At 34.6% G+C, this 24,525-nt stretch overlaps 2 protein-coding genes across 2 annotated transcripts in view; both read right to left on the bottom strand.

Annotated features, from left to right (window-relative positions):
- The window catches only part of LOC107710207 (uncharacterized), a 987-nt gene extending 264 nt beyond the window's left edge, over positions 1–723 (bottom strand). Inside the window, exons 1-2 of the mRNA XM_016514947.1 lie at positions 398–723; positions 5–295 (exon numbers count right to left, since the gene is read on the bottom strand). Of these exons, the coding sequence (XP_016370433.1) occupies positions 5–295; positions 398–674 (568 nt within the window). The 5' untranslated portion in view covers positions 675–723. The remainder of the gene's footprint in view (positions 1–4; positions 296–397) is intronic.
- A 3,961-nt stretch (positions 724–4,684) lies between these two features.
- LOC107710205 (uncharacterized) lies at positions 4,685–24,061 on the bottom strand. The gene is made up of 10 exons (XM_016514945.1): positions 24,028–24,061; positions 23,592–23,903; positions 21,185–21,490; positions 20,891–21,065; positions 19,950–20,016; positions 19,666–19,756; positions 16,719–16,862; positions 15,540–15,674; positions 15,328–15,395; positions 4,685–4,732 (listed from the first exon to the last, which is right to left on the bottom strand). The coding sequence occupies exons 1-10, from the start codon at positions 24,059–24,061 to the stop codon at positions 4,685–4,687; spliced, it is 1,380 nt and encodes a 459-aa protein (XP_016370431.1).
- Between the last annotated feature and the right edge of the window lie 464 nt (positions 24,062–24,525).

The raw sequence follows: 24,525 nt of genomic DNA, 5'->3' as shown, positions 1-24,525 counted from the left end.
ATACCTGCACATGTGTGACAGAGTTGAGTGATGTCCAGATGTTGAGTCTGGTTGCTGACGGGATTGTTGAGCACACAGCTGTAGGTGTTTTTCTCCTGATATTCCACCTCCAGAGGTAGAGAGAGACTGATGTTGAGATCAGACACACTGATGTTGGACAATAAACTGTTTCCTTTGTACCAGGAGAGAGTCACATGTCTCACATTCACCACTGAACACAGGTAGATCCTCGATGATCTTTCAGATGATGAAGATTGTAAAGTGTCAATGAAGATTACAGGAATGGGCAGAGGAGCTGGAAAACACAACATGCTTTATAAAGGTGCATCCTGAATCATCATTTTGACAATGATGTAGCCTATTCTCCATGTAATAGGTTACATAATAATCCACTCACCATACACAGTAACTCTGTAAATCTTGGGTATGTCTTCATTTCCAACCTTCATGCTTAGACGATAAACTCCAGTGTGTTCAGTTGTGGTGTTTCTAATGGTGAGAGAGCCGGTGTGATCCAGCTGCAGTCGGCCTCTGAATCTCCAAACCTCATCATAATATGTACCGTTCACTCCCTTGATTCTGGCGATTCGCTCCTCTCCAAACCTCCACTCTATCTTGTCATATCCCTGTTTATCAGTAACATCAGTCTTTAGAGTGACAGAATCTCCCTCCATCACTGATACTGACTTCACTGCATCTGTCTCCGCAACAAACACACCTGGAGAACATGTAACAAATGTTGTAACACTTCACACAACCAGATGAGAAAAACACAAACAAAACAACATAAACGCGTGGGTCATTTTCTTTAGCCGTTTGAGATAAATCGCTTAGTATGCATCCGTTTTCGACAGGAATATATCATTAATACGATCTGAAAAATAAGGTTGAGAGATAAACACAGAAAGACCTCCAGACAGCGCGCTTCTGTCAACGTGCAGGCGATGCTTTCTACTGTAGTTCAGTTTCACATCCTGGTTAATGCTATTACTTAACATATTGTGCTAAATCATTCTGTGTCTCTCAATATAATTATGTCATATTGTCTTTACCTAACGGTCTTACTTTTTTAGGCTTCATTTTTGTGGTAGCCTACTCTGTTAGGCTATTGTTTCTGTTCAGAATGTTGCAGCAGTTGTTTGTTTCAATCAGTCATTGTCTCAAAGGAAAATAATGTCTTTGCCCATTTACCCATCATTCAACAACACACATGCAATAGTAAACACATTGTTAGCTGCAAGAGACGTTTGTCCACTCAACAGTAGCCACATTTATTTGGGTCATATGCCTCTAAACTGGTCTGAGTTAAACTCAGACCGCAGCAGGTTTCAGTCTGACTCAGAAACGGAGCTGCCAGAGTCTCAAAAGCATATAGTGGAAACAAGATGCTTCTTACATGAGATTTTGTGTGTGTTTGTTTACTGTCTTTTATTTCACATTAAAGTGGTTTTGAGAAGAAGTCAATCATGTTAGCAGGTAAAGAAGCCTTCCATACTAAATCTACAAGCTCAGACATTCAGAAAAAACTTAACAGGCTATTTTTTGGTATGGTCTTTTTCAATTCTTCATTTTGTTTCTCATTTCTCACTTTTTAACTTAAAAATTCAATGATCTGAGTAAATCATTAAGATAAGGGTAGTCATTGAATGATATCTTTTTTCTGATCTAACTGCAATAACTGCAGATCGTCTTGGTTCTTGTGGTTTATCTTCAGTATTTTCTGTTCACTGTGGCATTAACAAAAACCTCTCCTTCGTTTCCAAACTTCACAAAAGAAGCTGAATGGAGAACACTGAAGAACTGACTTGACCACATACATTAATTCTTTGTTTCTGGGTTTGTATTGTTATTTCACTTCTTCTCATATCATACTAATTGCACTTTATGTTTTTTGTTGAGATCCAGTACACCACATCCTGTAGACAGTATCAGCAAATTGACCCTTGATGTTCTGCACACGTAAATGTGAATTCAGAGAGAGATTTTAATGTTCAGATTGTGTATTCATTCCGTTAGTTAACCTAATTAATTTTAACATTTTGGCGTGACATTTTACAAGAAAACTTGATAATTTTTTATTTGATTATTTTGTGACTCACTGATGTTGACATCAACGGGCTTGTCCAAATACCCACACTTGCGGCCTTTGCACTTGACCACTTGTCTACTTACATGACGTATTTCCTGTATTTGGCCCAAGTGTTCAAGTGGGGGTGAAGACCACAAGTGTGTGTGGTCTTTTCATTACCTGATGGGACACATTATAGTGTTGTAAAAATGCAAGTGTTTACAGAGCTTTATTTTGATTTTCAATCCTTTGCATTTTAAAATAAACGTCTAAATGTCTGTTCAGTACAGATGACACACTTGTGGTGCTTCTAATGAAGTGATAAAAAGCAGTTACAAAATAAACATACTCATCTTTGCACCAATAAAAGTGCAACACTTTATGTTTTGCTACCAAATTGTAAGTAATATATAATTATTATTATTATATAACTCTCGTGAGATCTCGGCCAAAAGTCTTGATTTATTTCCAGAACATGATGCATGATGGGATACACTTAGCCTTGAATACCACTCTGGAGAGGTTAAGGTGATTGCAATTTGGCATTTTTTTGGACAGGCCCAACATATAAAAGGGCTACACCTTCACCAGAGCAGAGAGGACCAATCAGAACACAGGACAAAACAGACCCCGGTGGTCTGAGGCATAAAAACATTAATCAATAACAGCACCCACAGCTCATTATTTAAAACAGTGAGGAAGGAGGATTGGAAAGCCTTCAGATGATCATTCTAAAAGTCAAAATGATTATAAAAATATGTACATTTTGAATACTTTATTTTTAAAATCACTAAATAATAATAATAATAAAGCGTCCAATAGGCCTACATGTTGTCATAGTTCAAAAACTGCAGTAGGTCTACATTACCATAGGCAGTAACTGAGAGCTAATAAGGGAGTATATTGAGAAATGGCAGTAATAGAGCAAACAGGTTACATTCTTTAACCACGTGATGGCGGCACTTGTGTTTTGTGCTGTTTCGGCCATCTCCTACATGGCTGACTTGAGACGGGAGAATACGACACATTCGGTAAGTGACCGATGCTTACTGGTTTTGGGGGGCATTAGGGGAATTTTTATAGCCTAGTGCACTAAAGCAGTTTTAAATGGCCGACTCTCTGGAGAAGTGCACTGATTGAGAAACGCCATCTGTCCATTAGGCAGGCTACTAATTACAAGCTGCAATGAAACACAACAATAGCCTACACTCTTAAAAATAAAGGTGCTTCACGATGCCATAGAAGAACCTTTTTGTCTAAATGGTTCCAGAAAGAACCTTTAACATCTGAAGAACCTTTCTGTTTCACAAAAGGTTCTTTGTGGCGAAAGAAGGTTCTTCAGATTATAAAAAGGTAAGAAAGAGATGGTTCTTTAAAGAACCTTTGACTGAATGGTTCTTTGTGGAACCAAAAATGGTTCTTCTATGGCATCGCTTGAAGAACCTTTTGAAGCACCTTTATTTTTAAGAGTGTACTTAAGAAAATGTTTATTTATTTACTTATTCATTGTTCATACATACAGTTCCGCCGCTACGGTCTGAATCTATAGTGTGAAACAAACAGCGTCATCGGTAAAGTCCGAATCTCGAATCTGTGATTTCAATGAGTCGGTTCGTTTTAGTGAATCAAAACATACAGCGCAACCATTGTAGTCCGACTCCAGAACGAATTAATTCATGAGTCGGTTCTTTCTAATGAATCATATACAGCTCACTGTGTCAGTACTGACTGGTTGTTCAAATGTCAAAAGAAAGACATAATCATTAAATATAAAAAAGGGTATTTTTTTTATTATAAAAGGAACAAACAATACAAAATGCAATAAAATTATAGAAAATATAAGATATATATAAATGGGATCAAAATCCAATAAAACATAGACTATAACTGACCTACAGGTGCAGATGGATATGGAAATGTTCAAGGAAAGGGCCACACACACACACACACACACACATAAAAACACCTTTATATTAGAAAATAAGTTCTTTTCATATAGTCATTTTACATGTATTGGCATTTAGCAGACGTTTATTAATTACATTTAACAGTATATTGTATATATTTTAAGGAAACTGGCATACAGAGAAAAAGGTGTTACCACTGATCTATAATAGATCTGCATTAAGAGAAAAACTGTACCATTTTTATCCAGCAGGAACAATGTATGACATAGCCTACCCTACAAGATCTTACAGTAGGCTACTCTAAAAAAAAAATTGGAAAAAAAAATTAAAGGCAGAAGGACTGTTTGAAAGGTTTTTAAAATGAGGACATGTAGTTCATGTGTACAGGCAAATTGGTATTAGCTTATAGTAATTAATTTTTTTTTTTTTATATATATATTGCATCAAGGCTAATGGTGAAGGTCAAAAGCTTTTAGTAGTTTATAGCTACTGATTTCCACATAGAGGTTTTGACCTTTACTCTCAAAATAAAGGAGCAGTTCTAGACATGATCTTTTTGGAAAAGATGTTTTATGATTTATGCTTATGATGTTTGACCTTTTTACCTTTAGTGAACCTCGTCAAAAACCACACAACACAAATAAAAGCATAAAGGCATAGTTACCATGACCAGAACATCATTTAAAAAGAAATGTATCACAAAAAATATTTAACGTTTTGTGACGACACGTGCGTACACCACCTCATCCTCCTCTTTCTGAAAGAAATACAAATACAAAAGACACAAAATGCTTTAGTATAATAGCAAGATGTTTAGATTTTTTTTTTAAGAACCGTCTTTAACATTAAAGAAAACCAAAGAAATCCTCTCATACCACAACACTCACCACTTTAAAAACACACTTGAAAAATGTCTATCTTTGGTTACCCTGATGAAAAAAATCTTAAAACAGCCTAAAGTGGTTAGCTGGTCAAGAGCTGAACATCATCTTAACATGAAACACACATGAATCAGCTGCCCATCAGAAAAACATCATTATTATTATTATATTTTCAGCAGGTGTAGCTCATTAGTTTACCATGAGTCAAATGAATAACTAATATGGAAGAGCTTAAAGAACTAACATCAAGCATCTATTTCAAACAGAACACAAAGATATGCTGGAATTACACCTCAGACCTCAGTAAAAAAGACAAAAAAAAGGCCTTGTTATGCACAGTCAAAATTTTATGTTTCTCTCATATCACTGTTTTGACAGCAGTCATTTTTAGTTAATATAACATATTAATGTTATATTGAAAATTTGACTCTAAAGTAATATTTCTAATGAAGGCTGGAATATTCACACTCTTATACACACTCTTTTTCTCTCACAGACCATTTCTTTCACAGACAGTTCTGTCTTCACAGTGTTTTGTTCCGGAAGTCCACAGTTTCCTGTGGAACTGTTTAACAGTGTCTGTTTTATGCAGAAACACCTTGAGCTATAACGTTTTTAACAGTAGAGTATGAACCCTTATTTTGTAGAAATTACACTATATTTGTGCCGTTTGCCAATAAATAACAGTTTATTTTCAAATGGCTTCACACTGTGCACACTTGTGCTATTTTAGTTTGTTGCATATAACACATTTGTCTGAATGCCACAGAATGCTCAGTGGAACTTCTCATTTAAGACAGCAGTTTTTTATTAGTATATAGTCTATCACTGCCATATACAGTAAATGTGGCTGTCTGTACAGTTGCTTAACGTCAGTGGTGCCTGTTTAATTGTAACTACATTGTCTGTCAACAGCATGGACCTGTTAACATTTCAAAAGGCAGAATATTACATTCCCACATTTTGAATGTTACTTTTGCAATAAACCAGTCAACCATTTTTTAAAATTGGAAAACTGGAAGTGACACTACTTAACAATTAAATCATAAAATTGCAGGTAAATAAATAAACAAATAACTTTTTAATAGACATTTTAAACAATCTATGTATTTCAAGTTTTAAAATGTAGTTAAATAAAATTATAAATAATAAATAGACATTTAAAATGGTTACTTCAAAACATTTCTGCATAACAAAAAAAAAAGTTAATTATGATTTTTTTTTTATTAAAGCACATTTTAAATTGCATTTAAAAGACATTTTTACTGATTGACAAGTTCAATAAGATTAGTGGTGGGCTTTAGGGATAAGTACAAGTAACATTCCAATAAGTTAGTATCCATTTATGATTTCAAAACACATCACGCTAAATATGTAATTATATGAAATACTGCTGGCAAACAGTATATGCCACAATACAGTATAAATATCATTTATAACACATTTACACAGTGCAAAGGAATTCTGTTTCTGCTTGCACTTAGTGTAAACACCCTTTGCCTTTTCTTTATCTATTTGTCAATATAATTTAAAAAATGCTATAGAACAGTTCACTCATGGGGAAAACTAATCAACCTTTGACTCAATTTTAAGAAGCACCCCCTCTCCCATGTGCCACTCAAAGTAGATGTAAGACGGACTGTAAATAGACTGTAAGAAAGACCATCCATGTGGTCATTAAACCAGGAAATCTGTTTTTAAAATTACTTTAAAAAATTTTTTCGTGAGACTTAAATTACAATAATAATACAACAACGTCTTTCAACAACTTAGTCCATTAGCAGTTAACCACTATAGCTATCACCAGCTGAATAGCTGCTGTTGAGAAGCTGGTGTTCAGAAAACTGATGAAGATGTGCTACCAGCAGTTAAAACTGTCACATTTCAAGTTAAAACATGAGTAGCTCATGTCGCGATATACAAGAGAAGCTGTCTTAATGCACTGCCTTAACATGAAATGTGTTAAAATCTTAGGTAGCACATCAGTGGTGGATCTGGGGACACTCTCCTAAGGCATAGTTTTAAGATGGCAAGCTATAATAATTACTATGACAAATGAAAATGAATTAATAATTACATAATAATTACAAAAGTACATTTATGGGGACAGGCAATGTTATAATGTTACTTTTTGTTACTTTAGTCAAATGAGTAATTAGGCTTACATTAGGGGTTCCTGGAGATCTACCCCCCCCCCCCTCTGTGCAGAGCGGAGGGTCCCCGGCACCCGGATTTAGAACCACTGGCCTACAATGCTGTAAGACAGTCCTGCTCAGTCCTGTTCCTGGTGACCTATACCTGAGTTCAGCTCTGTAATTATCAAGTGCACCTGGAGATCTTATTTTGCGTATTTACGTGTTGATCGCAAATGTACGTCACCACAAAGTTGTAATTATGAGTGGGAAACTTGATTTTTCTTAAAGCACAGAGTTTACGAGTTCAGGGTGTATCGGCGAGAAAACATGTTGAATTCAATGGATGCAGCGATGATGGTAAATTTGTTAAAATTATTATTATTATTATTTTCATTTAAAAAAATTACATGTGAAAAATATAGTTTTGTACAATTCGGCATACAATAAATATGATTGAATTGAATTAATTTACTGTCATCGATTGAGTAAATGTATTGCATTCTTTATTTATCATTTTGTAGATGTAGAGTTAAAAATCTTGTTGAATTTTACGCAGAGAAGATGCATTGCCATCTCAACAAGTTGGTTTTTTAATTATGACTTCCCAGCTCGTAAATACTACATTTCCAGGAGCATTTGAAAACACCATCAGTTAGCTGGTTTCAACTGTGTTGGATCAGGGTTGGAACTGAATTTAGCAGGGGGGTAGATCTCCAGGAACCCCTACTGTAAACCTACTTAGATAAAAAAAGATAAGAATATTTATAATATAATAATAATAATAATAATAATGTCCAAAAAAGAAAATTGACTGGTTGAAAGGTTTATAATATATGCGTATAGACAAAGAGGTCTTAGCAAAAAAAAACTTTAAGCTTTAAACATATTTCTATAAAGGGTTTGGCCTTAAATCTTAAACCCAGGAAACAATTGTAGACATAACATTTTCAGCTGCAAAGATGTTTAGGCTCCTTATGATCAGAATCAGAATAAGAATGCCTTTATTGTCATTGCACAGCTGTACAGTGAAATTCAAGTGCAACTCTTGTGTGGTAAAAGTAACACACAACAAGCAGAATAGAACACAGAATAAAAAGTAACATACAACAAGCAACTCGCCATTGTGGCGAAAATAGATAGGCCGATATGAATAAGCAGTAATGTTTGATCATTTTACTTTTAGTCCAAATGGATCCCACATTAAAATGAAAGAACACATTATCTAAAAAAACAAAACAAAAACACTTAGGCCACGTACCCTTAGGTAAATTTAAATACAGACGTGAAACCCCCAAATGATCGTTCTGTGTTTGAATACCGAGCTAACAATAGCAACGCTCTTCTCGCATTTTTGGTAGGCACTATCCGCTATTTTTGAACAAAGGTGTGTTCGACACCTAAGCGGCACTGCGCAGACCGATCGGTGTAAGTGCTTATCAAAGGATCGCGAGAGCTGTAGTGAGCAGACAGCTCTTCATGTTTTCGACGATATGCGGGCCCTCCGAGGGGGGAACGCGATTTCTACCTGGAGGACCGTGGAACACTATTGTTTTACCGAGGGGATTTCTACCAAGGGGGCTGTGTCCTTTCTAGTCCAGTACTTTAGATCTTGTAGGTTAGAGTTCTGCTCAGCAGTAAAGGTTATAATGAGGCGGTCAATAGTAAGTGCGCATGGCTTTGTCTTAATTGTTTCTGTCCCCACGATAATGCCACGTAAATACTATTAAAATTCATTAAAAAAAATACTTTATATTATAAATAATACTTTCTATTATAGAAATAGAATCTATTCTATCGTTGTATTAACTGACTTTATAGTAATGAATATTAAACGGTGGTTTACGTTACGCACAGTTACAACAAAACAAAAGAAAACAATGGCACATCTCTGATGCATATTTAAATATATGTCATTAACAATTAGTTGTTCAGTTTGGTTCCATACACTCTGTGTAGAATTTTTGTCAAGTGGCTTTCAATACCTGAATTTTTCGAGAGTTAATACATTTGATGAATGCGTTCGTAGCTCATGTACGTTACTGAACTCGCTGTGCTAACAAGATTAAGAAGTAAAAGGTGAATTGACAAATGCCAAGTTCTGTCATGAAACTGAAAGACCAAATACATTATCATTGTCATATCCATTACCATGCTAAAATCTTCAGAGAGTTGTCATGATAGAACTAAATTTAGCCTACAGACACATGCCCTGAACATCATTTATGAGGTTAATACCAAAGAATTTGATTAACGTCTCGTGACGACACCTGCATACACCACCTCATCCTCCTGTCTAATGCCGGGTTCAGACTACACAAAATTTTTGTCGGTCACGATAGTCACTGTGTCAGATTACACGATTTTGACTCCTAAAGTTGTGGCGTGGACAAGAAACTTGTCAGACTACACATTGCTTCCCGACCATTCATCGTGTGCCGTCTTTAACGACGTGTTAGGGATAAGTACAAGTAACATTCCAATAAGTTAGTATCCATTTATGATTTCAAAACACATCACGCTAAATATGTAATTATATGAAATACTGCTGGCAAACAGTATATGCCACAATACAGTATAAATATCATTTATAACACATTTACACAGTGCAAAGGAATTCTGTTTCTGCTTGCACTTAGTGTAAACACCCTTTGCCTTTTCTTTATCTATTTGTCAATATAATTTAAAAAATGCTATAGAACAGTTCACTCATGGGGAAAACTAATCAACCTTTGACTCAATTTTAAGAAGCACCCCCTCTCCCATGTGCCACTCAAAGTAGATGTAAGACGGACTGTAAATAGACTGTAAGAAAGACCATCCATGTGGTCATTAAACCAGGAAATCTGTTTTTAAAATTACTTTAAAAAATTTTTTCGTGAGACTTAAATTACAATAATAATACAACAACGTCTTTCAACAACTTAGTCCATTAGCAGTTAACCACTATAGCTATCACCAGCTGAATAGCTGCTGTTGAGAAGCTGGTGTTCAGAAAACTGATGAAGATGTGCTACCAGCAGTTAAAACTGTCACATTTCAAGTTAAAACATGAGTAGCTCATGTCGCGATATACAAGAGAAGCTGTCTTAATGCACTGCCTTAACATGAAATGTGTTAAAATCTTAGGTAGCACATCAGTGGTGGATCTGGGGACACTCTCCTAAGGCATAGTTTTAAGATGGCAAGCTATAATAATTACTATGACAAATGAAAATGAATTAATAATTACATAATAATTACAAAAGTACATTTATGGGGACAGGCAATGTTATAATGTTACTTTTTGTTACTTTAGTCAAATGAGTAATTAGGCTTACATTAGGGGTTCCTGGAGATCTACCCCCCCCCCCCTCTGTGCAGAGCGGAGGGTCCCCGGCACCCGGATTTAGAACCACTGGCCTACAATGCTGTAAGACAGTCCTGCTCAGTCCTGTTCCTGGTGACCTATACCTGAGTTCAGCTCTGTAATTATCAAGTGCACCTGGAGATCTTATTTTGCGTATTTACGTGTTGATCGCAAATGTACGTCACCACAAAGTTGTAATTATGAGTGGGAAACTTGATTTTTCTTAAAGCACAGAGTTTACGAGTTCAGGGTGTATCGGCGAGAAAACATGTTGAATTCAATGGATGCAGCGATGATGGTAAATTTGTTAAAATTATTATTATTATTATTTTCATTTAAAAAAATTACATGTGAAAAATATAGTTTTGTACAATTCGGCATACAATAAATATGATTGAATTGAATTAATTTACTGTCATCGATTGAGTAAATGTATTGCATTCTTTATTTATCATTTTGTAGATGTAGAGTTAAAAATCTTGTTGAATTTTACGCAGAGAAGATGCATTGCCATCTCAACAAGTTGGTTTTTTAATTATGACTTCCCAGCTCGTAAATACTACATTTCCAGGAGCATTTGAAAACACCATCAGTTAGCTGGTTTCAACTGTGTTGGATCAGGGTTGGAACTGAATTTAGCAGGGGGGTAGATCTCCAGGAACCCCTACTGTAAACCTACTTAGATAAAAAAAGATAAGAATATTTATAATATAATAATAATAATAATAATAATGTCCAAAAAAGAAAATTGACTGGTTGAAAGGTTTATAATATATGCGTATAGACAAAGAGGTCTTAGCAAAAAAAAACTTTAAGCTTTAAACATATTTCTATAAAGGGTTTGGCCTTAAATCTTAAACCCAGGAAACAATTGTAGACATAACATTTTCAGCTGCAAAGATGTTTAGGCTCCTTATGATCAGAATCAGAATAAGAATGCCTTTATTGTCATTGCACAGCTGTACAGTGAAATTCAAGTGCAACTCTTGTGTGGTAAAAGTAACACACAACAAGCAGAATAGAACACAGAATAAAAAGTAACATACAACAAGCAACTCGCCATTGTGGCGAAAATAGATAGGCCGATATGAATAAGCAGTAATGTTTGATCATTTTACTTTTAGTCCAAATGGATCCCACATTAAAATGAAAGAACACATTATCTAAAAAAACAAAACAAAAACACTTAGGCCACGTACCCTTAGGTAAATTTAAATACAGACGTGAAACCCCCAAATGATCGTTCTGTGTTTGAATACCGAGCTAACAATAGCAACGCTCTTCTCGCATTTTTGGTAGGCACTATCCGCTATTTTTGAACAAAGGTGTGTTCGACACCTAAGCGGCACTGCGCAGACCGATCGGTGTAAGTGCTTATCAAAGGATCGCGAGAGCTGTAGTGAGCAGACAGCTCTTCATGTTTTCGACGATATGCGGGCCCTCCGAGGGGGGAACGCGATTTCTACCTGGAGGACCGTGGAACACTATTGTTTTACCGAGGGGATTTCTACCAAGGGGGCTGTGTCCTTTCTAGTCCAGTACTTTAGATCTTGTAGGTTAGAGTTCTGCTCAGCAGTAAAGGTTATAATGAGGCGGTCAATAGTAAGTGCGCATGGCTTTGTCTTAATTGTTTCTGTCCCCACGATAATGCCACGTAAATACTATTAAAATTCATTAAAAAAAATACTTTATATTATAAATAATACTTTCTATTATAGAAATAGAATCTATTCTATCGTTGTATTAACTGACTTTATAGTAATGAATATTAAACGGTGGTTTACGTTACGCACAGTTACAACAAAACAAAAGAAAACAATGGCACATCTCTGATGCATATTTAAATATATGTCATTAACAATTAGTTGTTCAGTTTGGTTCCATACACTCTGTGTAGAATTTTTGTCAAGTGGCTTTCAATACCTGAATTTTTCGAGAGTTAATACATTTGATGAATGCGTTCGTAGCTCATGTACGTTACTGAACTCGCTGTGCTAACAAGATTAAGAAGTAAAAGGTGAATTGACAAATGCCAAGTTCTGTCATGAAACTGAAAGACCAAATACATTATCATTGTCATATCCATTACCATGCTAAAATCTTCAGAGAGTTGTCATGATAGAACTAAATTTAGCCTACAGACACATGCCCTGAACATCATTTATGAGGTTAATACCAAAGAATTTGATTAACGTCTCGTGACGACACCTGCATACACCACCTCATCCTCCTGTCTAATGCCGGGTTCAGACTACACAAAATTTTTGTCGGTCACGATAGTCACTGTGTCAGATTACACGATTTTGACTCCTAAAGTTGTGGCGTGGACAAGAAACTTGTCAGACTACACTAACCTTTCCTCCATCTCATAATTCCACCTAGCAGCATCATCATCTCTCTTTCGTTTCACCATGTTTGAAACCTGTGTATGAAAGAGCTTCTATGCTACTATTGGTCAACTTCACCAATGTGACGGAACTCGTCGTGGACGACGGAAAAAAAATTAAACATGCTAGTCTTTCTGTCTTGATGTCGTGGATGCTTTAGTATCAGAGTTACTAAAAAAAAAAAAATCTTAAAACACAAAATTCATAAATGCATTCATTAAAACAGTTTTGAACGCATTTAAAAACTGTATTTTTAATCTAATGTTCAAGTATAAGCAACGAATGCAACGAATATTACTCTCGATTCTGTGTTGTTTGCACTTCAGAAATAACACTCTATTTGTTCTGTTCTCTCCTACTCCTGTCTCTAAATTATATGCTCTAAATTATTTTCTTTTCAAATGGCTTCACATACTCAGGTTTATTCAGTTTATTGCATATAACACACCTGTCTGAATGCCATAAACTGCTGCATTTCATCAATTAATCAAGGTTTTGTTAGTATGTAGTTTATCAATGCTATGTACTGCTGATTTAATGCACTTTAATTAAAATAAAACTGTATTTGTAAGTACATTTACTGTCAACAGCATCAGTCTTTTATCATCAATTTTTTTTTCTGAGTGAAAGTCAGGAAATTAAATACACAAATGTTTACTTAATTCATTTTGTATTTTTTTTGAGGACTAAGAGTGACAGTTAAAATTAAAATCAGTTATCAATTTAATAATTGGAAATAAATGGAAACAAATCACTTTTAAAAAGACAAATGAATAATTGTTGTAAATGTAAGATTTACATAACTAAACACATAACTGCTTATGTAATTTGTTTCAAAATCTGTTTTAATAAAATAATGAAACACTAAATATAAAATGGTAAATAAATAATATTTTTTTTAAATGAAAACTAAACAGAATGTTTAAACTGTTTATTTAATTCAAGTTTTGAAATGTATAAACAAAACAAAAAAACTATAAAATAGTAAACAAATGCATCATTTTAAATTGCTTAAAAATGCTTTTCTTTGTCCTTTTGCCAATCATGAACCAGTGCTTCGAAAGTGCCCATCACTACTTTACTTTACACCAGTGTTGTCGTACTCGAAACTGACTGGCCACACTGTAAAAAATGACCGCAAATTTAAAGGTAAAAGACTGTAAAAATGCTACAGTAAATGCTACAGTTTTTTCTTATCAGTTTTGTGTATTAGGGTTGTGTGTTACACCTAATGTTGTTAAATGAATGTTTATTGCATTATTTCAGTTTCATGTGTGTTACCATGATGGTGTTTGGTGTTTGTGTGAATGACACTGTGCACCTTCTGTATACTGTATGATATTATTGAAAAGCTGCTTGTGATGGGCTTTGGTTCATTATGTGACTTTCTCATCAGCACCTGCATTTGGTGGTTATCAGTGTATTACAAAGGTACAAAACAGATTTCAGTACTTCAATAGGTTGGTATATTAACATTATATCAGTTAATGAAATTACGGTATTTAACTGTAAATTTAAGTTAAAACAGTAAAACCTAAAACGTTGCTACCGTATTTTTTACGGTAAATTTCCGGCAACCACAGCTGCTGGTTTTTTACCGTAAATTTTACGGATTTTTTTTTACAGTGCAGACTTGGGCTCAAGTCTGGGTAGCTTGGACCACAGGGCCCCACGCAATTGTGTGGTGCCTACACACGCTACAGGCCTTACTACAACACTGCTTTATATCTTCCATGTCACAAACATGGCAGGTGAACAAGAATGTATTCAAAGAGGGATTGTAGATGGTTTTATCATGAGGTGGATCTCCTCATGCATAGTTTTGTGATTGCAAGCTGTAGTAATTAGCACTGATGAAATGGAAATGGAAACTAATCATTAAAAACTAGTTAAAATTTATATGATGAGACAAAAAGTACATGTATGGGAACATGTTCTGTTAGTTTTTTGTCATTATAGTCAAATGAGATAAATAATTTAAAGGCAAATTTTCATATGTTGAAATGTTTTCTCACATTCAAGTTTGCAGAACTATAGCTTTTACTATTACAGGAAACTCACACTTTTAGCTACAAATCTAGCTGTGTTTATTTGAGCAGAAACACTTACGAACACCAACACATGTACTGTTTTTACAGTTTTTTTCTCTCTCTCTGGCCACTGTGGGCATCTAACCACAAGTCACGCTCATTTTTTCAGCACTCTTGTTGCTTTTGTAGGTCAGTGCATGTGCAAGTATTTATGTTTAAATTTGTAAATAAAATTGAACTGCTCACAAATGATCTACCAGAATACTGTAAGGTAACTGATAATGTCATGATACAGCTAATTATTACTTTTCAACAGATATTTCTTCAGATTTTTATTTTTGTTAGGATGTTGCCTCATAAGGCAGTTGTCTGTGTAGACAGTAAGGCAGCTTACTTGGTTTTTTTTTCTTTTTTGGCTGTTCACCTTTTTATTTACATCAGGTTGCAGCCATACATAAAAACATTGTACAATAGGGAAAAATATGCATTATAAAATATTATTATATAACCTCTGTCTCAATTATACAATGTATGTTTTGTTTGTACAGTATAAACTAACATTAATTGACTTACCGCTTTTTGTGTATATCGTTTGTAGAATGTTGGATCAGCATAGGTGATTTCTTCATCACGGGTCTGGACTGTTTCAATAAAAATTACAGAAGTACTAATAAATACCGGTAAAAAAATAAATAAATAAAAAAAATCAATAAAAATTACAGAAGTATTAAAACAGCAAAACTGTAACTATTTCTACAGATGTAACAGCAGTAGGTAACACTTGCCCTGTTGGTCTGTTTTTCTGTGTTTCCTGCAGATGCAGAAGATCCCAACTGCAGCCAAAATCAAGAGAGTTCCAGCTGCAGCCGCAGCAGAAATCAGCACTGTCAGAGAGACTGAAGGAGTTTGTGGGTGCAATTCTGGAAAGATAAAGAGAGACAATTAGTAAGTCGACTTTAATCTCTGACTCAGATTCCCGCAGCCTGTCTGCTGACCATCTGAAGCTAGTCTGATCAGCATGAGCCTCCTTTTAACATCTTTAAATATGTTTGTGAAAAGGCGCTTTGGCTTTGTTCGGAACTCTTTTTAAACAGAGCAAAAAACAGACAAAATAACAGGCCTTGTTATTTCATAACACGACTCCGTATCAATTTAATGTTTACTGAATTGATGTCTACAAGCAATATATAACACACGCAGTTGTGCAATGATCTGAATATCCTGCGGCACTCACACTTTCAGATGATGAAGGACTTTGTGGAGTGATGGTAGAAATGGGCTTATTACCTGGATAATATTAGAGAATCACAGAAATGTGAATAAATCAATAAGAAGGCTAATTTATTTGTCAAACACATTCTGGCTCTCAGTTGCCAGGTTACTTAAGCACTATAGCTTTTTTCATAAAGGATTTGCTTATTTTATATCTGCATTACACTCTCCCTGACAGAGCCTAAGAGCACAGTGATCAGACATGCACTGGAACTCATGCCAAATTAGTTTATTTAATAATAAACTATTTCAGTTCTATAAAATGTGTGATCATTTTCCCCTTGTGTGGGAGGTAATATGATGTTGAATGGATTGAAGGTAACTTTTTCATGATTGTGATTATTTTGCTTGATGAATATACTGTAAATATTAGAATAAGGCAAAAAAAAAAAACTGAAATGCGTCTGTAAGATTTCAAATAAATTATCTTGAAATATCATTATGGGTTATGACAATAATTTAATACTGTTTAAATTTTGAATATGACAATGATAGAAGCAATCACACTTACACTCAATATTACTCACCATCAACCGTAACACTAAAACTCCTGACTGAGACCTTATTCTGAATAATGGTGCTTAGTTTATAAAGTCCAGAGTCTGTGGTTCTGGTGTTTGTGATGGTCAGAGATCCATTTCTGTACATCTTCAGTCTGTTTGTGAATCTATCATCATAATAATTAATCATGCTGAGCACTCTAGCAATGCGAATGTCTCCGAACCTCCACTCGATCTCTTCATCACTCTGTATGTCTGTAAGTTCAGGGTCTAGAGTGACAGATTCTCCCTCCATCACTGACACTGACTTCACTGCATCTCGATCACCAAGCACACCTGATGAACAAAAAGAACCATTTACTCAAACATAGAGGAAGGCTCTTGGCTTACAGACATACATAATTTTCTGTTGTTTAACAATTAAACCATTGTTTAACTTTCTGTTGTTTATTAATTCAATTATAGTTTTATTTACAGCTATCACCTTCTATGCTTCAAAAGTCAATCAAACATTGGAATATGAATCTTCTTTGTGGAATATAGAAAGTACAGCAGCATTTGTTTTTGGTGAAATTAATAGCTTTAGTGGCAAAATTTAATGGAGAAATTGATCCAATAAATAAGAACAAGATGACATCAAAATAAACCAAATCTAAGCAAATAAAAATTATTTCTGTGCAAAGGTCTGAAACAGCCAGACACAGGAAATGTTTCTTCCATCACGCCATCTACCTCATGAACAGTTAAATGTTCTCCCCACTGTGCAATAAAATGTGCAATACCCAACTATCTTTACTTATATTTGTTATACGTATGCTATTTATTTAACATCATCATCATACATTTATTCACATTCCCTTGCATAATTTGTATATAGCATATCTGTACATACATATACTGTCTATTGTCTTTTTGTCTATTGTTTTTTTTTTTGTATGTTTGTTTTTAATTACTTATTTTTATTTTGTTTTCTTGTCTTGTCACTTGTCATCATGTCTGTGCACTAGAAGCTTCTGTCACCAAGATAAATTCCTTGTGTGTAAACACACTTGGCAAAAAAACTCTTTCTGATTCTGATATAAAAAAAAACTAACCGTGTATGAATGAAAATGTATGTATGCATATTTGCCATTTTAATATAACCACTGCTATACAATTGTTGAACCATGAAAAACAAATGCTGATTTTAAAAGAACCTTATATAACGTTAAATTTGTCTATAAATGTAGAAAATTTGTACTTACCAACCAGATGCCATAAACAGAAAAGTATTATGCAAACCATTTTCAGTCGAGCAGCCCTCTTAATATGCTTATTAAGAGGTCTAAATTAAACAATGAAGGTGTGGCATTAAACAAATTACAGATCTCTTAGAAACCTCTTTATCTAAACTTAGTTTAACAGGAGGCAGATATTCGTGGTTAAGCATAGATGTTGAGTGGGTGTGTACCTTACGCTGCCAGTTTGTAATAGCCTACTTGTCCAGTTAAAACCAGTGTTTTAATAAAACACACCCACAATTCTTGTTTGAATTAAATTTACCAGACCAACTATATGTTGTTAATAATAATAATAATAATAATAATAATAATAATAATAAAACATTTAGTCAGAATACAATTATTTATTTAATACAAAACAGAATACATAATTTATTTCTCTCATATACTTAACCTCATCTCTTCTTAACGTTGCTGGAGAAGTCGTGGCCTAATGGTTAGAGAGTCGGACTTGTAACCCAAAGGTTGCGGGTTCGAGTCTCGTACCGGCAGGGATTGTAGGTGGGGGGAGTGAATGTATAGCGCTCTCTCCCACCTTCAATACCACGACTGAGGTGCCCTTGAGCAAGGCACCGAACCCCCAACTGTTCCCCGGGCCGCAGCATAAATGGCTGCCCACTGCTCCGGGTGTGTGTTCACGGTGTGTGTGTGTGTGTTCACTGCTGTGTGTGTGCACTTGGATGGGTTAAATGCAGAGCACTAATTCCGAGTATGGGTCACCATACTTGGCCACATGTCACGTCACGTCTTGCATATGTAAAATATACTCACGTTAACACTCACAGCGCCTAGTGGGTTAGAATGGTATTGCAGGCTAGAAACAATATTTCAGAACAAGCGCTAACAAATTGGCTGTATTTTGGAAATGACTATTCCACTACAGAATTTATTAATAAATATTAAACCATTTTAACATTATTAAAAAGTGGTGCTGTCAAATCGATTAATCGCGATAATTTTTTTATTATTATTATTATAATCACATCAAAAATAAAAGTTTGTGTTTACATAGGCTAATATATGTAAGATGTGTATATTTATATGTATTCATGCCTCTGCTAAATTATTTTATCCCCCCCCTGGTGCGGGAATAAAAAAATATTCCCCTGGGGGATGCTACTCCACCAACCACCAACAGAGCATACAAAATACCAAAAATAAAAATATTTTTTAAAACATCAGCAAGTAAAATACTGCAACATGACAATACAAACAACAATAAAATCAGAAATGGACTGTAACTGTCAGTGCTCCCACTTTATAGAGACCGTCTGGGTTTCGTGATCAATCATAAATTATTTATATATAAATGTATTATGAGACAGAATGCAGAAGTTCACTGTTACCGTAATGTGGGAATTATGATCATACTGTAAAAATTTGTAACTTGGATGTGTTTGGCTTCTGGTGTCATTCGCTTCCAGTTATTTTACCTGCTCAAAAACAGCCCATTATACTGCTTTATACAAACTTTTAATCATTATGATATTATTTTAACTTCAGTAGGCTATCATATATAGAATGCGATTTCACCGTACTGCCATACACTTGGGTTTTCTGAAATACCACCACTGGGATAGAGAAGGAAAACACATTACACTGGCAGCTGGGTTTCCGGCCAATGACTGCATTTAATTTGACCTCACTGTAATTCAATTACTAAACAATTACAATTCAATTTATTGTTTCCAACACATATAGCAATAAGTGAAGAATGATTAATGAAGCTTGTTATAATGTTGAGCTGTTAACTGTGACTGTTGATAAATGACTATTCATATTTAAAACATGCAACATGCATGATGTATTTAATTAATTCATTTATTTATTTGGGCATTTATTTATTTGAGCACACTGACATATAGTGCAACTGTGTCTCTGGTGACCCATGTTCGAGTCCTGGCTTGAGGTCCTTTGCCGATCACATCCCACAGCAATCACTACACTGTCCTGTGTGATAATCACAAAAAGTCCAACAAAAAAAAAAGAAGTTGCACTTGCAAATCAGTGAGTTTTACTTTACAGTTACATCTTACATGGTTGGTACTTTAAATGAAAACAGCGAAAATATGGTTATTTCTTCCACAGTAATTGTAAATATTTTTTACAGTAAGTTACTTGTCACGTGCTGCCAGTTAATTACTGTGAATTCCACAGCCAGTTTCTTACAGTTCAAGCAATGACTGATGTATCGGCAAATAATCGTCTTTCTGTGAGTCATAAAGAAATTATGGTTCTATTCTATTTAAAGAAATATGAGGTAAACGTGTGAATACATAATGTGCGCACTTTTGGAGTAAAAGTTTGTTGTGTAGCGAAGCACTGATAAAAAAAATAAATGGAAGCAAACGCGATTGAATATGTACAGGTTTGTGTCTCGTTATTCTATTAAAAATATAATTAACTACCGATTGATTTTGCATTCCTGGCAGAAATAAGAAATATTAGTGTCATTGTAACCAAGTATTATCACAAATAGTGGTCAAATATCGAAGCTATAGTAGTAAAAGGGAGGTGGACGGATCGAGAGTATGTGAACGAGATTATTGTGGTGCTGTGAAGCATGTAAAACTCCAACCTCAATGTAGTGGAGGGAGTTAGTACTGTTTTAAGTACTCAGCAGTTCTGGTTTCAGGTTGTTTGTATTAATAATCTTTGTTTTAAGCTCTTAAACATATTTATTTGCACATCCGCTCGAAATAAACATCCTTTTTGGACACCAAATTCGCTCTTGTGATTTTGATCCTCCTTGTGACTGTTCAGGTTGTTATCACACTCATTTTTAAAGTGTGTAATATATAAAAAATCCTAAGCAAAAATCTGAAGTCAATATTTTATTTTATGCACAGCATGTGTATACAGTTCTGATTTCAATTTTGGTATTCAACATAGCATTTAAAAATTACAACATTCACACATTTTAGTTTTCTCACCATAGTTAAAAAAATAAAAAAACAGCAAAACACAAAATTGCACCAAAAACAGACTGTTTACTCTTGTTTTAGAGTATCGGGTCCATCACTCTGGGTCTGATGTCTCTCCTGTTAGCAAAACACAAAATTGCACCAAAAACAGACTGTTTACTCTTGTTTTAGAGTATCGGGTCCATCACTCTGGGTCTGATGTCTCTCCTGTTCAACTCTTCTGGATCTGATGTCATAAACCAGCACAATGAAAGCAGCCGCGGCAGCCAGACCCACCAGAGCAGTGACGGCCAATCGGATCACAGCTTCAGTGCTTTCACAACAGCTGACTTCTTCTGAAGAAATAAATTAAGAACAGTAAAGGAATTTTCAGACTCCGTAAATATGCAGTAACATCAGACTAATGTACCAGACCGAGACTGGTTCTGTAAATAAATGATAACTGCTAACATACCTGAACACAAACGACAGAGATCGGTAATGCAGGCATGTCTGGTCTTGTAGCTGATGGGATTGCTCACTACGCAGCTGTAGGTGTTTTTATCCTGATATTCCACCTCCAGAGGTAGAGAGAGACTGATGCTGAGATCAGACACATTGATGCTGGACAATGAACCGTTTCCTTTGTACCAGGAGAGAGTCACACGGCTTACATTCATCACTGAACACAGGAGCACACATTTTGGGCTTGATGAATTTTCTGGTGATGAAGAACACTGTGAAATGACACTGGTAATGACAGGAATACTGGATACTGGAGCTGCAACAAAACAAAAATGATATTTAATAATGATAACAAAAATAAATTTGAGTACGTTAAGAGTCACACCAGGGATGTTTTATTTGTAATACACAAAATAATGATCTTTAAAAAAGCATCATATGACCCCTTTAAAATAATGAGTGAACCGTGGTTTACTGTGACATCAGTCAGTGAGTTTGTTGAATGTAAAATCAGTCAGGTAATGTGTCAGCCCACTTGGCAGCCAACTTAATAACAGCTATTTGTGGTCATGTAAGTACTATATAACGCAGGGGTTTCAAAGGAGTAACTTAATATTCCTGGAGCCTCCCAAAAACTGCACATCTTTATTCTTTAATAACACTGAATTAACTCATCAGCTGTTTAGTACAGCTCTCCATGACCAGAATTTGGTGTTTCAAATAAGTATCCAGTTTTAGCCCAATACGCACAGGGCAGAAGGGAGGGGCAAAGCTTAAATGGTCTTAATAAAGTTGTGCTAACACGTGTAATTTTATTTTATTTTTCTATTTTTCTATTTTGATTGGAATGACATCTACAATATTTAATGACATTTAATTACTTTTTAATTTAATTTAATTAATATTTAATTACTTTTCGATTTGTACATGCATTAGGTATCATGATGTGCAGAGAGTAATATTTTAACACATATTATTCATGTGTAATGTTAATGGATACAAACACAAAATACGCTGTTAGTGCATATTACATGAACTAATGAGAACATATACATTTTATATAACTTTTTAATTAAAAATATTAATAAATGTGTAACTATATTGTAAATTGTTTCCCATTTGGCTGTATTATGTGTTAATATTTCCTTCACATTTATGTTGTAACAAATAAAAGACAGAGTATAGGCATTTAATGTCACATATACTGTATTTATTAATATAACATTCAAAATAAATATGTATAACACAAAGCCTTGAACAAGTGAGATGTGAATTTAAAGACATTTAACTTTTAGCAAAAATTGTCTAATAATTTTTAAAAAAAGTATAATATAGTTTATAAGTGTAATTAAACATGCAAACTTTATTCAACAAATAATCAACTTAAAACTTGTCACAAAAACTGTTGACTTTTCAGCCCACTTTATCATGGCATTCATGCAGAAAGACCTCAATGCCTTCCCTGAAAATGAAATTCATGATTAATATTAAAAACATGTCTACTTTGACAAATGCAAATGCCCCCAAAAAATAGTATTCATCATTTTATTCATAAACAATAAATACTATTATTATACCAATAATAATATTACTAATACTAATAATAAATACAGTGACTTAATCACAAAGCCGATTTACAAAACCCAATCTGAATAGTAATAATAATAATAAAACTAATAAAATGAGAACGATGTGCAGATTTCATAGGCTGTTTTAGCAGAGAAACACTTAATATATAAATTAGTTAACCACACAACAGAAATATTACAGATATTAAAGAAATAATATTGGGTTCTACCATTTTATTGATTAGGCTACTTATATTCATTGACAAGTAGAGCCGAGCATCTTTATGTATTTGATGAACTATATCATAAAAAACAACAATATAGTGTATAACAGCTTTAAGCAGATAAACGCTAAATTCATGAATTAGTTAATAACATCATGACTGATTTTTTTTCTTCAGTCAATACTCACCGTATGCTCCGTCATGCTTGTTCCGTTGTCGTTTATTCCGCCCCCACTTCCGACCAGCTGGATGTCTCCAAGCGAGACAAGTGCTGTATCGTAAAAGGATTTACGCGAAGCTTTTCAATACGGTGTACGTTGTGGCCATCTGGTGGTAAAACAATGAATAGCACCATCCTGTCTGGCCACTTAAAACAATAATAAAATAAAACCTGCGATCTACGATTTTTTTTATAGGCTCGTCTAGTTAATGCACATTCAAGAGTAGCCTAACAAATTAGGCCTATCAATAGGCTGTTTTAGTTCAGCCTGAAAAGTACAAATGTGTGTCCAATATAAAACATCCTGAAAATTGATAATTATGAGAACGATTTAGTACCATTTTACAATATTAAATTATTATAAATTATTATTATAAAATACTAAATTATTTATACTACACCTACCATAAACAGTAACACTGAACGTCTTGGATGAGTCCTTGCCATTGATAATGGTACTAAATTTATAGACTCCAGTGTCCGTGGTTCTGGTGTTGGTGATGGTAAGGGATCCATTTCTCTCCAGCTTCAGTCTGTCTTTGAATCTCTCATTTTTATCATATGTAGGATTGCCGTTCATTGCTTTAGCTATGCGACTGTTGTTAAACCTCCACTCGATCTCATTCTTTAGCTGTATTTCGAAAGTGTTAGAGTTAAGAGTGACAGGTTCTCCCACCATTACTGACTGAACTTCATACGATTCAGCCTGTAAAAAGCCTGCAAAACAAGATTAAACGGCTTAAACATTTAAATAATGTAACGCTTAGTACTAGTGTGTGTACTACTAGTATGTAATTACTTTGTGCTAACACTATTGTCATAAAATAGATTTATAACTTACCAACCAGACACAACAAAACAAATGTTCGAATCATATTCGTAGTCTCAGATCGTCACTTTAAAAATCCAAGAAAACTCAAATCGATGTAACATTATTTTAAAATAATCAATACGTTTTTTTTTTAAGCTGATGTTAAGCGTCTAACATAGAAAGCCTTCAGAGAGTACAGATGCACGCATGTGGGCGTGAACTAGTATGCAACATATGGTGACGTAAGCATCTGTTCAACCAATGAGAATTTTAGAGAGGCTCGTCCGGTTCAGCCATGGGTGTAGTTGTGCCTTGGAAAATCTAGCTCACTAACCCAGCTCATTAGGTTCCTTCTGGTTAAGAAGTATGTTAATAAATCTGACTTTGTAAATAAAGTTTGCAACTGTAATTGTGCAGCATGAGAAGCTGATAATACAGGACACTTTCTAGATGAAATAATGATATATCATTAGGCCTATTAATAATTATTATAATAAAAAATATGAAAAAAATGTAGGCCTGTTTTCG

The sequence above is a fragment of the Sinocyclocheilus rhinocerous genome, unplaced genomic scaffold (assembly GCF_001515625.1).
Source record: "Sinocyclocheilus rhinocerous isolate Xijiao unplaced genomic scaffold, SAMN03320098_v1.1 scaffold7469, whole genome shotgun sequence".
NCBI lineage: Eukaryota > Metazoa > Chordata > Actinopteri > Cypriniformes > Cyprinidae > Sinocyclocheilus > Sinocyclocheilus rhinocerous.
This window is presented reverse-complemented; position numbering and strand designations above follow the sequence as displayed.